At 35.6% G+C, this 15689-nt stretch overlaps 1 protein-coding gene across 1 annotated transcript in view; it reads left to right on the top strand.

Annotated features, from left to right (window-relative positions):
• LOC105263052 (protein abrupt) overlaps positions 1-14810 on the top strand; it is a 65657-nt gene extending 50847 nt beyond the window's left edge. Inside the window, exons 8-9 of the mRNA XM_011299015.1 lie at positions 2175-2289; positions 13068-14810. Of these exons, the coding sequence (XP_011297317.1) occupies positions 2175-2289; positions 13068-13119 (167 nt within the window). The 3' untranslated portion in view covers positions 13120-14810. The remainder of the gene's footprint in view (positions 1-2174; positions 2290-13067) is intronic.
• The last annotated feature ends 879 nt before the right edge of the window (positions 14811-15689 follow it).

The raw sequence follows: 15689 nt of genomic DNA, 5'->3' as shown, positions 1-15689 counted from the left end.
GTAATTACGTTCGCATGTTTGACAAAGCTTATAAAATATCGCGCCGTACTGGCGATAATATTGTGAAGAATTACGGAGATGCACGCAAGAACGTTTAGAAAGAAAAAATCGTAACCATTACACTGTAGTTAAATAAGCCCTATTACCTCCATGATCTCAGACTGAAAATGGGGAAAAATGCAAAGACGTGTAATCTCTGAATCGAATGTAGAAGTTCAAGGGCGTAATTAGGCCAAGCAGCATTAGCTATTTTTCTGCATCCTTCCTGTACAGAACGAATAACAATTATGAGTGCGATAATGTTGTCTTTGAAAATAATTCCTTGGATTTCGATTTTTTAAGATTGTAAGACCGCTTCAACGAGTGCTTTTTGTTTTCATCGTTCATAAGAACCGATCATTACAAAGCACTCATACCAGATTTATTTCTTTTTTATGACTCTACGTACATAAAAACTTTTCAGCTATTAATTGAGCTAACTTTAAAAAGAATTCAACGGAATGAGAATACGTTTGATAGTCTTGGAGTACGCGTTTTCTGGTTAAGGAAATTGACTGCGAATAGTACTTGACCAAAAGGGTTTATGTCTAGATCAAGTACTTAATCTAAGTCGATAAAATACTTCTACCTAGCATTTAACTTTTCTCAAAAATGATCAAATCTATATCATTTCTAAATCATATCAAAACTCGAATACCTTTAATTTTACAATTTTCTGGAAATTTAGGATAGTCATTGGTGCTGTCCATTTGTTAGTTTTTATCAGTCGGCATTGATGGTAAATATAGTTAGAAGAATATTTCAAACTAGAAGATTGAAAAATCGCATATGAAAGAAGCAAATCCTAGTTCAAGGACAAATAATTGTCGAGAGGAAAAATCTCCTACAACAACAAAACCAGAGCTGACCATTATAATTTATCAAAATCCCTTGAACGAATTGGTATAATTGCATGCCCCTATCCTATGGCAATGCCCATTATATGATGCTTACAGGTAAATAATATATTAGAAAGTTATGAAACAAAATTTTTCTAATCGTGTCAAATACGATAATTCTTTTTAAGCCTGGATAGGAAGTTTCTCATTGTAATCAATTAGTTTTATCTATAAATGTTCCATCAAAATCTGAGAGCCATCCGTCATTATCGTCGACCCAAAGACACTCGAGTATTTGCAACTGGAATTTATGTATCCTTTATGATTTTTCCTTCCGAATAGAACCCTTGTAATGGACGAAATTTAACTTTCATATTTTTTGTCGTATATCAACTCAGTATAACCCAAGGAGTTCGAAAATGCAGTTTTTAGACCATATCCGATTGTATATATGTAGATTTTTCTCCATTCTTTTTTTCAGAAAAATTAATAAAGAAATTGAATCAGGCCAACAATAATTGCGTACGAAGAAAAAAATTTATTTAATGTAACGGATATAGTAGCGTCCAATCAATCTTTGGGTCATAACGGGTCATCATAACGCAAAAAAAAATTACAATGCCTACGATTACAATGCTCCCATTCTGCAGCAAAACTTGGAACTTTTTTACTTAAGATTTCATCAAGGGGTTTGATTTTAAATTGTTCAGTATACCATAGCATCGAACAAAAATAGGGTGCGTTAGTATCTCAGTCCTCCAAAACTACTACGTGAAATAACATGTACAGTACTACTATTTCAAATTAAAAAAAAAATTAACGCGTTGTCGTTATTTTCTACTTTTGAAAAACTTTAACATTATCGAAGTCGAAAAAACACCGGCATGGGTAGCTCAGTGGCTAGGTGCGAGCCTAGTGTCCTGAAAGTTGAATCGAATTTTTCAACAGGCACCGATGAGCGTGAGGTTGATAATAAAGCAACCACCTATACCGACATGGTTTTTCCTGTGGTTTCCCATGTCACTCCTATATTCTATAGAAGAGTGAATACAGTACAGTGTAGGATCCGCATCCTAAAGTCTTAGGCAGAGACTTCCGCAAGTTTTCATTTGAGACTTTAAAGTCTGAATTGAACAGTTTCATTAGACCATAAGATTCAAGTTAAAATAGCATTTTTTTGTGCAATTTATACCAAAATTGATGGGAGCTACGTCATAACTTTCATACCCTCAGACTAGTACTGATAAGTCATTTGAATCATGAAAATTTCATAGAGATGAATTTGTGGTTTTTCAGCGTATGTAACGTCAAGGTTTCCATCTGTGGATGTCAGTAGCGTAAAGCAGGTCCTGGCATACAAGTGTAAAGAGAACTCCACTGCTCTCAAGATGAAATCAATCCGATATATCTGGTGAGTTTAGTCTGCTTTTATATCAATAAAAATGTGTACATTCTGTGCTATAGAGTATGAATCAGACATATAGAAGAAAAATTCATATAGAAATTACGTGAAAGTTGCGTAAAACTGTGGCGAAATCTAAATCCCTGAAAAATTATGGAGGTAATATTCATGTCACTTTCACATAATTTTTTGTAATGTCAAGTAAACGTCACGGTAAACTAAAATAAAAATGTAATTTACTCCCATAATTCTTACGGAAGGCGAAACTCTCACGTGATTTTTCGTGAATTTTTAATATATTTGTTAAAAAACTCGTTGAAGATAAGTATGTGAGTGTGAATTCAACTTCAATTAAGAATACTCACTAAATTTATTATTTATCTTGAAAAATCCTAATCATTGTAGTTTTCATGCCCAATAATCATTGATGTTTTATTGTAAATTTGAATTTTCATGCTCACGATAAAAATTCCGCATCAAATACAATAGAATTTTCTATAGATTGAAAATTCGGGAAATTGTTGTTTAAATTCTTAACATTTTCATGGTTTTTTAGTATTACTTCAAGAAATTAAACGTTCGTCAGTGTAAAATTAGTAAAAATTTATATTTTTATACCATAGGTGCCTCGAATCACGGATTTTGGGTTCAATGATATATTAGTAATTTAAGGAAGTAAAGGGCCCCCTATCGCATTTCTTTTTACTTACCTTCCTTGGGCAATAAAAATACAATTTTATCAAAATTGTTACCAAATCTGTTGCTAAAATGCTTATATCTGTTACGAGTCTATGGTCGAAATTAATTTCCGATATGGTAAAATGCCGAAAGAATGGCCGATTTAATATCCATAATAAATAAATTAATATTATTAAATTTCAAAGTTTTCAACTTTATTAATAGGGAATCGAAAGATGCAAGGAGCCACGGAAGGCGGGAGGGGTAATTATGTTGCAAAAAAAATTATAAAATATCATATGTTGGGAACAATTTATTGGAATAGTGGGAGCTAGGACAATCGGTCAATTGTTAAAAACTACATAATTAGGTTGCTACGTCGACTCCCCCCGTCCAATCATTAGGTGGTGGCTCTAACCTTCAGACAGTTCCTCATTAGTGAACTTCATAATTTAATTAATTCATCCCCAATTATTTCTTGTAATTTTTTCGCGCATTAATAAAGCCCCCAATTCACCCAAACTCGATGGCACAAATTAAAATGGAATGCCAATAAAATGGGATGAATCAAGAGGTTCAATGCGAGATGAGCAGAAATAATCGATCGTAAGAGGCCTTTATTCAACATTCGAGCTGCTCCAGATCTTCATTACACTTGACAAAAAAACTGACAAAAAAATATTAAATGCCTATTAAGTTTTGATATTTTCTTTTAAAATTTCTGACATTTTTTTCATGGAATGGGATTTGTCGGTCAGATACAAAAAATGAGCAATTGAAGTTCCATGTTGTATTTTTTGGAAATATTGCAAAACTGGAAAAGTAAGAAAATAATAGTTTCCGTCATACACGGAGAGAAAAGTCCAAGAAAAATTACTGTGCCGAGCACTACAATCGTGATGCAAAATGCTAGAATACTAGCACTTCTTTGATTCACAAATAAAAATTACTATCAATATGTCAAATTTTCTTATACATTCCGTAATTAATCATGTGTGGCTCCATAAAATTTACTAAACAGCACTATAAAATTTGAACGTCTATCATTTTTTGTTTAAGTTTGAAAGAAAAATTGATAGAAATCCTTAAAAAATTCCTATCCAAATCGGTTTTTTTTATTGTGCTCTCTTTTAATTTTTACTGTGCTACACAGCATTTTCTCCAAACATTTTTTAAACCAATATGATTGGTTAGCGATGAACGTCGAATGTTTTCGATTCTTACCGAAGTTGAATTTAACAATGGTAACTGTTGCGACGACTATGAATTTTTATTTGGCCGATAACGAAGTTTTGCTCGTTCGATGAAGAAATGTTACTGCATGGCATAGTAATTTTTCTCGAATCCCTGAAAAAACATCCCCGGAAAAAATATCCCGGAAAAAAAATCCCGGAAAAAATATCCCCGGAAAAAATATCTCCGGAAAAATTATCCCCAAGACAAATTCGAATATTTAATTCATAATAATAAATATTTAAAAATCCTAATTTTAATAATTTACAAAATGCGTTTTAGAAAAAAATTTCTTTATTTATTATGACATATAAAAGGGTTAAGGGTTCGATCCCCCATGAAATTAAAATCATCTTTTTTTTTCTCAAATTTTCATATAATGTGTTACTAGCGCCGCCGCGGCCGCAAGCGGCCGTGCCGTTGATGCAATTCTACATGTCAATTCTCATGGAATTGCTCGTGTGGATTCACCCTGAATAAATGCACAGTGCCCCATGAGCATTGCGCCATGACACTTGTGGTGGGCGCCATGACAGTGCTCTGCTTTTTTTAATAGGATGAATAGGATGTGGGGAGCGGGAGGGGGCTTCGCCCCCCCATGCCCCCTCACCGGGGCTTTGCCCCGGTCCGTCATGAAACTTGTCGATATGGACTTAGCCGCATGGACGCACACCTGGTCATATCGCCCGTATTTCAAGACTAACCAGGACCATCTTCTGCTTTTTCTGCTCTTTACCACCTCCCATTCTAGTTTTGCAGAGGCTTTTGCAGATTATACTTTCTGGTGTATCACTATCCGATGCTTCGGCCTCTTTTTATCATGATTCATGACCTTCAATTCTCCACGATGCTTTTGACCGCTTGCTTCGTAGTCCTCAACGGAATTCTTGACCGCCATTCACGATGTTCGAATCCTCCATTACAAATACCTCATCATTGATTCAGAGTTTGCGGGAAATCCCACGGCAGTTGTACTGACAAAACTCGCACAGGTCCAGCAACAGTATACTGAGTTTGTGTGCGTTTTTTATCTAGTTCTTTGAGATCTCTGAGGGCATTACCAATAGAAGTCAACCGGGATTTATGATGAACATGTATCTTTTTGTGAATCTTCTGCTTGGATTGGACAAACGGTGATAGGACGGTTTATCCTGGGACCATTTCATCCGAAGGCCGTTTATCTTGACACTTTTCGTCCTCCCATTTTATCTTGGGATCCTTCATCCCCGACTAATATGGTGCTGAAAAAATTGTGCATATAAAGAGCTATGTCCGGAAACTTCGTCAGCGTCGAATGACAACTTTTATATAATTGAAGAATTTACGGAAAGTAAGAACTAGAACTTTTGGTAAAAAAATATGGAAAAGCTAATTCAGGAATGTTAAATAAAGCTGAATATTTCTATATTTTTAACTTGATTTAAACGACCCTGATTTGATTTTTCGTGTTTTACCTTGATTGTGTTGCTGATTTAGAATATGGAAATAGAGATTCAGGGATGAGGCAGTTTTTCGGAATGGGATAATCAGAAGTTTTAGAGCAAATTTTATTCTCAAAGGTAATCGTCTACATTTTTCTTCTCTTTGGAAATAAAATTGAATGGTTTTAATTTGAATCTAGCCTTTCATGTAAAAATTTAGAACCAAAATTATTTAAGAGGAAGATAGCAACAATTAGATATTCATTTCTGAAAAGTTCTTTCTATATTTTGATAGCGGATTACTTTGAATTTCGAAAATCGGAAGCTTGTTCTTTAGGGAATTCATACTTGAGCGTTGTTTGGTAATTTGATCCCTCAATATCGAAATATCTTAACTCTTTGGTGTCATAATCGTCTTTCTTCACCAGAATATGAGATGTCGTTAATCCTATTATAAATACTTCTTATCGCCCCACGTTCGCCCACTGGCGTGTAGTTGCAAATAGAGTTTAAAGAGTTTCTGAGAATCTTGAGAACCACGGAAACTGATTAATTAGTTCCACAATACACGAAACTCTTCTACTTTTGATTCAAGAATATAGTATCCCTATACACTCGCGTCCGCTTATCTATTTACTATGGTTCAATAGGTTACAACGCACTAGATCGACTCTTTTGCGAATGATAATATGGGACGACCGAAAGAGACAGATTAATTCCGGAAAGTAATTCCCACCAACTCAAATTATCGCTCCGACGGTTGCTTCTGGATTGATTTGTAATTTGGATTTTGGGAAGTGAATCGGTTCGTGGTGGTTACACCAATTGACTTGTAATTGGTGGAAATTATGGCGTGATTTTATCATTTTTTTCACATTTTCCGGCTCTTTCTGCCCCCTTTTTTGGCCCATTAGCCCTATCCCATCATATACATTTTCCCACTTCTTATTCTTAGATTTTGACAGCGCGTGGATTCGCAGGTGACATCCATTGCCCGGACATCTGTAAGGGGAAATCGATTTCTGATCATTTTGCATTCCGCGTTGATGAAATTACTAAAGTTAGAATTCAATCTTTATCAAGAATATTTGAAATCATTAATACTTTTGGAAAATGTAGGAAACAGCTATTTGTATATTTGTATAGATTTTTGGACATCACATGGTACTTTCGTTACGATGTTTTATTAATTCTCGTGCCCTTCATTAATATCAAATGATTATTGATCGTATATCTGGGCAAATGTATACTGAATGATTGAAGGAGAATGGGGATATACGATTGGTGCGTTCACCATACAAACGATGAAATGCCATGTAATCGGACAAGCTCTTGGAAATTTTCAATGAGCCACATCCAACATACAAACCAATCATAAATCTGGTTGATAGAGCCTACGACTCTATCCCGGTTTTAGCTATAAAGACCACATAGTCCACCCAGGTTGGATATGATGATTGGCTAGTTCCACAATTTATAGAGCCAACATCAGCCATCAGAGCTTGCACGCGATCAGAATTGATGGCCGGATTACCTTCTTAGCAATACCCGCATCGAAACACCCATCCTAATGGATTTCAAGGGTGTATGTTGTCGTATAGAGCCCACCCTTCGTGCCACTTTTGGTTCACAGGAGGAATATTACTCGACTCCAGGCGGCTAGTCCCTAAACTTTCCTGGGAGAACTCCCCATATCCACCACCTTTGGGGATGGGCGCTGTTGGAGGTTAGGCTTCCCCTCATAGAAAAAATATATATGCAAATTATTGTATACGACATATATGTGACATACTATTTTTTTGCTAAAAAAGGATTTCACACATTTGGTAGATATATACTGTATATATGTGTTTTCACATATTCAACATGTGTCTGATACACAAAAGAAGATATATTTGAAATAACCATATTAATAGGCTTATCTACTAACTTCAGTTGCCGACTGATTAAGGCGGCAAACCGGCGTGCAGAAGACCATACCGCTCCCGGCATTTTTCATTTATCGGTTCATTGTCAAGTGAGAATCTCGTAAGAAAAAACGAAGAGTACATGGTACATGGCGAATACGCTGTAGGGGGGGGGTCAGTGATCGATTACTCAGATTACTAGCCCGAAAGTGTACACGATAATGAAAAACAATTTTTTATTTTTACGTATTTTAGATATATTTTATACTTAATTCTAGGGTTCCATTTTCAATATGTCGCTGCCGATTTCGATAATTCTCTCTAACTTCATTATTGCCAAACTGCCGAAACCACTATTAGTTCCGCTGGTAACTCGAAGCCCAAGTACGGTTTCCGTATTGGTCGAACCAGGGTACAAGCCTGGTACATGCCAATCACCAGTACTGGCCGGCTATTAGCAAATTGAATGGTCAATATAGGCCAAGCTTTGGGATCATGTTGGGCCCAATACAGGTTGCAATTTCGGCCCACAATTGGACCAAGACTTGTTTGTCAAGTACCAAAATTGGTCAATTATTGGTTAAATATTTCATACTTAATTAAATTAATTATGAATGGCTCGTGAAAGCAGAGGTGGGTTCAGTGGAATAAAAATAAAAATAATGACTCATGATTAGTAAGCCGATGGCCGCCAGATTGCCAGTTGTTATTGAAAATTATAAAAACAAAAAGTAATTAATGCATATTACACTCAGTTTTTTATTAGTTATGCCTTAACGCGTAAATCGTAACTCTTGAAAAAACTGACTTCGTTAATCTAAAATATTCCGCATACGGTTGAATTTAAACTCGGAACCCTTCACACACTAAACCTACGACCTAACCACGAGAGTAGCGCACGATCCATATATTTGGAAATAAAAATGGTCCATATAAATGTACACTATATACTCATTTATATCATTATTATATGGACTCCTATGACTTGGGCCAATCTTTGCCCATTACTGGGTTACAGTAGTATGTATGCCAGATTTCAACCGAGCAGTGGTCCAATGATTGACGATTGGCAAACGCTACTTGGAAATTACAGCCAGCTGATCAAGAAGGCCTTATCTACCCGGAAAGCAATAGTCTTAATTAGTCCAACTTGATCAGGGGAGCTGTATCAACACCATATTCGGCCCTTGTGTGGCATCAAGTGCGTTCTGCCAAATTTGGAGTCGGGTAGTCGATGTTCAATTATTTTAAAAATTGAAAGTCTTGCATTTATGCCACGAGAATCCGTACCGCGCGCCAGCGCGCGGATATGAAACGATTTCTGTAAAAGTCTGTTACAACTTTGTAATCTCGCGCCATTTTAAACGGACCAATAAGGAATCGTGGCTTCATGATTTCGAGATTTTCGAGATAATCGATTGTGTCAAGCGTGTCCGTTTTAGAATAGGAATATGCGGTCGGCTATCAAGGCATGTTCACCAGTGCATCTATCGGAAAAAGTTTTACCTAAAAGCCACATTTTTTCAACGACTTCTGCATTGTCTCAATGACGTGTAATAAAGTGATGTCATACCTGAATCATTTCTGCAGTTGACGTGAAACGTCTTGGATGAAAAATAAAATGAACAAAAAAAATAAAATTTCGCTTCTGCTAAAAGGTTGAAAGCAATTTCTGTTGGTCGATGGAGAGAGGTACGTACAATGAATAAAAAATGTTTGGTGCAACATTTTATGTCCTTCCGGGAATATTCATATCTATACAGCATATAAATACCATTACTTCTCCTTAGGGAATTTTCACCAAGGATATTGTTCTAGATTTTTTAATGCATTCGAATGAATCCCCATTTTCAACACTCATTATTGTCATTTCTTGAAAATAGCAGCCTGTAGACACTGGGGGATGGGAATGATCTTTCAAAACATTCTCAATTGTTGGAGTTCTGCTCAGTCGATTTCAAGATGGTGCTTTCACCCGAGTTCCATTGTTATCATATATTATGAATTCTTCAGACTCAAGCTCATTGACGAATTAAATCCAATCAATTAGTTTTCTAACCCCAATTTCAGCCAATACTGTTCCCGTCACCTGGTACACCTACATTTTTCACTGACAGTTGCTACACGAAGAAAAATTTGAATCAAATATATTTTATACTTGATTGTAATATTGATGAAAAATCAATTTCCCCACGACTTTAATAACTAATATGAATACGCTAATAACACAGAATAGTGTATTTTCAATAAATGCAGTCAATGTTTTTCCTAGCTAACTGAAGGATTTCGAACATCTTGAAGTAGGAAATGATCGGAGATTGGCTCCCCCGAATTTGGTGTTTTTTTGTTCTTTTGGAGCATACCAAAAGCAAAGTGAAGTGCATAGTTAGACTAATGAAAATATTGTTTTTGAAAAATAAAATTAATGATAGTATCTTTAATCATTTGAAAGATACATCAAACGTTTGTGTGTCATTTAGCGTATTCATAACAGATATGAGAATTGTGGATCAATCAATTTTTCATCGATGTTACCATTGAAAATTGAATATACTAGGACCAAGTATAAAATCTACTTGATTAAAGTATTTAGTTTTTCCCATGCACAACACTTCGAAGATTTCAAGAGAACCTGAGTAATTCAAAGTTTCTTCTCTGACAACTAATTGAAAAAGTTGATCAATTTAAAGTGAAAGAAAAGAAGTTAATCAATTAAGTAAAAGGAAATGTTCCTATGAATATTGAGAAAACTGAAAGAACACTGGGATAAATCTATTACTTTTAGTAATTGACGTAAACATGCCTCAATGTATATAACAATGATCTTTTCAACGGCACTTCCTTTGCATATCATTTAAAATATATTTTTGCTGATTATGAAATTCTCATTGTACAGTTATAATTTTCGTCCCATCGCGCAATTCTATTAGCCGACATTTGGGTTAGAAAAATAATCTCCGAACACCACCTGAGCTTCAAAGTGAATCGAGTATTCCCCTCAAGATTCTCTGCCTCCAAATGAAGGGTAACTGAAGCTTAATTAAGTCTGTAAGATTAAAAAATCATGTGCGCGAAGCGTGAGAGTTTTCCTGAGAAATTGAATTCTCCCATTTCTTTTCATTTCATTTCTTCCACGACAAGTACATGGCGTTGTCGGCCCCAAAGACAATACATGTTGGTACAATTAGAGATAATGAACTCACGGAAAGATGAATTTTTAATAGCTCCGACCAAATCAATCTATTTCTAGGAGTCTAATAGCTCAGTTGGGAAAGCACCCAATGCATAATCGGAAGATCACTGATTCAAATCCCTGTTTGAAGTATCCATTTTGTCAGTAAATATTTCTTATAAAATGATATCGGTAATTATTCTGTTTGCTTTGCTATCTAATCCTTAATCCTTTTCAACGATTTCCTGTAACGTCACAAGATGTGGAACTCTCCAAAAATTTTTCCCTCTTTACATTTCTGCCCAGGGAGCGTCACCGGCGACTTTTTAACGCGCCCTGTCGCCAGTGGCAAGTCGGCCCTGCGGTAAAAAGTCGCTCGTTTCTACTAGAGTCACCACACCCGACCACCTACCGTCGCTCTCTTTTTATTTTATGGAGTGCTTACCAATCCATGCATCTTTCTATTAGTGTGATCGGTTTATTCATGAGGCTGCCTAAGAAGAAACTCTGAGAAATCCTAATACTTTATATTGAAATAAATTACTTCTCGCCCCAAGTCGGATATTTGATTTTATCAGAGTTCAACTAATACTAATAATAGTGTTTCTTTGGAATTTATACCATCCTATGTGATCTGAAAAAGCTTAAAACCTACTTATTGATGGGAATTGTCTGGAACAAAGCCTCAATCAGTTTTCTGGGATCAGGATTTCGAAGGTGGGAAGACTTAGCAGACATGTGAACTCCGATAAAAAAATATTGTATCAAGCCGAAGTAGCTTTCTCATCTTTAGTAAATTATTTACTTACCATTCATTATCAATATTGCATATGAAAATGTTTTGGTAAATGCGTTATGCACGAGAAAAAATCAAAACTCATAACGAAAACAATACTTTTCCGTTATGCCTACACGGAAAGTTCGATTGTGCTTCCCAAATGACAAGAAGAAAGTAGCCTATTCCATCCCTCAGATGTCTGCTGTTTTTGATCGTCCTTCGGATGACATAACTCATATTCTTCCCGTCATTTACGAAGAAAAATCGAACTTTACCGTACAGTAATGACGGAATTGTATATTGTGCATCAAGGACGGAAAATCAGTGTTTTCCCGCCCAAGGTGCACATGCCATTTTTCAACATGCTTGCAAAGGAAAGTTCGTGTTTCGTTGTTTAAAAAGCGAGAGGGAATACCCTAGGGTGGAAAGTATTCACTTCCCTCCCGCTTATCGGGGAGCACACTGCGAACTTTCTGTGCAGGTGTGCTGAAAAGAAAAATGTGCATCGAGGAAGGGAAACAGGCCCTTCAAACCTACGAGTTTAACGATAATACTTGTTGCACAATATACTGTACCCTAGCAGAGTTTAAATATGGTTTCAATATCAATTGAAAGCTCCTTTCTTTCCGTTCAACAATTAATTTTCCGTAGTAATACAATAAATTCCCTTTCACTCCATTTCCTATATTCCTATCTCACCTGAACATCGTCAACATCACATTTAACTGAAGCCGTTTACAAAAAAAATGGAGTAATAAATTAAGTATTAAACAATCTAGTTCAAATCCGCCTAATCTAAACTTGATTAGAATGTTGGCTGGCAGACAACTCAATTTTAGATCAGGTTAATCTAATCAGAGTCTGATCTGAATAATTGCGGGCGGATGGATCTCAGTTTAGTTTCAGTCCCACCTCCTGTGAACTCAATCAAATTGACTACGGGTGAACGAACGGGATTCAGATCAAGCTCACTCCATATCAAGTTCTGATCAAGCCTCAAATCTCACCTCACATTTCCACTCGGGATGTTTCGGAGATCAATACTATGATCGCAGATTTGAAAAAAAAACCGACGACGGTGGGCGAATTGGTTAAATCACTCGGCCGGATGACGGACCCCATGAGGCGCGGATTCGACTCCGGCTTGGGGCATTGAAATTTTAATCTTTCGGAAATCGTCGAACGGAAGTCTAGACACCACGAATCAGAGAGAAATATTATTTTCCGATGAAGCTTGCAACCATGGTTATCGAATACCGTGTCGGCCACGGCTTTCCATAGTTTTCATTGGTCACCAGAAGAATGTGCACGTGGCGTACAGCTCCTGGGGTAGACGCGACACGATTGGGCAGGGAGTCGCCCCATGATACCACAAATATCCTTATTATGAAAGTATAAACACAAAAATGAAGTTCGCCCGAGTCGAAACATCTCGAAACGCGTAGGACTAATTCCTCATTGGCCAAGTCAAACCGCCAAATTCAAATTCGGCGCACGGAGTGGGCAGTAGGTCTCGTAATGTAAAAACCCGAATAGGGTAACATGAAATAATAATAATAATATCGGTTAAAAGGAAAACAAATGACTTTCTGTTACAGCGAGAGGCAGGACACGGATTCTTCACCTCGAGCTGAAACTGAGGATAAGTGAGAGGGGGCATGGGGTGCGTGTAGGGTGCATCCTACCACCCTCATGATACGCCGCGTCCTCCCGCACCCTCAGCACCGCTTCCGACACAGGTGCTCAGTTTCTGGGGTGTCTCAGTATCATTATTACAACAGCCGTCATCGTCGGGGTCATCATCACCAGGAGAAGCTTTTTGTCGTACGTAAAACGACCTTGAAAACCTTCACAACCAAATCGTACTTCGAATTCGACTAAACAAGCTATCTGAAAAAAAAATATGATTACTTTCAACAACTTCATTCAAATTTAATTGAAAGAGAATGAACGAATGAATCGGAGACAATGAAAAAGGAATGTTGAGTTGATGTTCGAGCAAAAAAAATAGTGGCTGTGTATGAAACTGAGAGATTCCAACTTTTTGTTTCATAACATCAGAAACGTGTAAAGTTTTGGTAAAAAATTCAAGTACAGATGATACGGTATTCCAGAGTTGAAAACTCGGGGTAATCGGACCAAAGTAAAACCCCAATGAAATGCAAATTTAAGCTCTTTCGCGTGAAACTGTACAAGTATATGAATTTCAAACGAGAGATTATACCATAGCAAATCCCTTTAATTGAAAGTGGTTATTAATTCCAATTATTTGATTGGATAAAATGGGATATAGATACACTAAATTGAATGAGTTTTTTATTTTTGTATGAAAATCAATGTGGAAACGGAAAATCTATAGCAGAATAGGCAACCGCGACTTTTCACAGATTGAAAAAAAATTTGGAAATGCCGAATTTTTATAAAAGCCCTCATCATTTTCTGTTTATTTCAGATTTGATTGCATAATCCTCAGTAATCATGATGTGGTCCGACGTTTTTTCGTGTCAATTCTATTTTCTTCTTCATTGATTTATTGTGCTAGGTAAATTTTTAAATCCCTCCTTTCGCACTTTTTCAATTTGAATTAAAAAAAAATTTACGTGTGGAAATAACAATATTGCCCTTGAAATAATCCTTATAATTCTTTCCAATATTTACTTTCTGTCACAAATCATAGCTGAGTCAAAAAAGGAATAATTCATGAGGTCATGATCAATTTATTAAAAATCAAAAATATTTCAGTAAAATCGATGTTTCCATAAAAAGAATTACTTGTTAAAGAAATATTTTTCTATTCGGAAAAAAAGTTAATCTTTAAAGCACATGCCAATTTAAACTCAAACTGTCTCGAATTAATTTCAGAATGTTTTATAATTTTTAATCCTGCAAAACACATTCACTTTTTAAAAGAATATTTTCACCATTCAAAATAATGGACTATATTTTTTTTTTTGAAAGTTTAAACTTTTGAATTGCTCAAATTTTTTAAGTATGAATTATACTTAACTCGTATATAAAATATGTTAATGTATTTTTTTCCTTGCGTTCGTCGCCTTTCTGCGGAATATACTATTGATGTGAGACTTTCATTGTTCTTTTAATAATTTGTTTTTTTTTTGTCAATTAAAACATAATGACAGAGCGGTAATCGATAGGACAAGGAGATAAATTAATGGATCGGCCTTATGTTCTTCCTCTCTTGAATCTGCAACTTTTTAGAAATTTTAGCTAAATTTGCTGAGATTCTCGAATTTCTTAGGTGCCCCTCCAATCTCCTGAAGTGAAATAAAATGGAAAAAGGATAAAAATTTTTTTAAAAACTCCACCAACTCTTGAAATTTCAAAGATATTTTTCTACAGGAAAAAAAAATTCAATAGAAATTACGTGCCTGTTCCGTAGTCTGCCAGTGAAAATAGTATTCAGTAAAAATAGCGGAATAGTTATGCACTTTTTATTAAATTTTTTTATCTGTGTAAAGTTTTTAGAATGAAAAAAATCTTCATGTTCTGGCAACTTCGAGAAAATCTGAAGTAATTCATAAAGTTTTTAGAAATTCCAAGGAAATTAAGGTATCTAAAAAATGTCTGGAATACAAGGGATTCTGCTAAATTTTTGTGTCGCCCCTTTTTAATATTCTCGCTCCTATCGTCAAATTCCAAACTATTTAGATTAGTTTTGGAGAAAAGTATATAGCTGCAAAACTCAATTTATGATTAGCCGTTTCATTTGCTTGTTTGATAATTCACTTGAGAAATTTATAAAAAATAAGAGGATTAATGGAAAACATTGAAAAGAATCTGAATTTTTTTTTCATCGAGTAAAATCATGTTATGGAATTAAGTTGTGAAATTAGTGCAAAATAATTTTTATTGAAAAAATAAACTAGTGCAGGTCAATTAGACTCCAAAAAGAGATTTCTGCGAATGTGAGTTTATAATCTCATACCAAAGCGTCAACTTATTTGTCAGGGAGTCATATTTCTGTTCAATATTATGTTCGCTCTAATGAAAAAATTTTTTCACCACATATCCGTAAATTGCGATAAAGAACTTTCATGCTGGTTCACAATTTCTGGCGTGTGCGTGCAGAGAATTAAATAGTGAAATTTACCATGATCATGTGAGAGAATATCACACACAGAGAAAAAAAAAGTATTTTTTGCAGTGAAACATCTGAAAAAATTACCGTATCATCGGGGTATAAATTTCCAGTAAACTAA

The sequence above is a fragment of the Fopius arisanus genome, unplaced genomic scaffold, assembly GCF_000806365.1.
Source record: "Fopius arisanus strain USDA-PBARC FA_bdor unplaced genomic scaffold, ASM80636v1 scaffold00012, whole genome shotgun sequence".
Classification (NCBI taxonomy): Eukaryota; Metazoa; Arthropoda; class Insecta; order Hymenoptera; family Braconidae; genus Fopius; species Fopius arisanus.
This window is presented reverse-complemented; position numbering and strand designations above follow the sequence as displayed.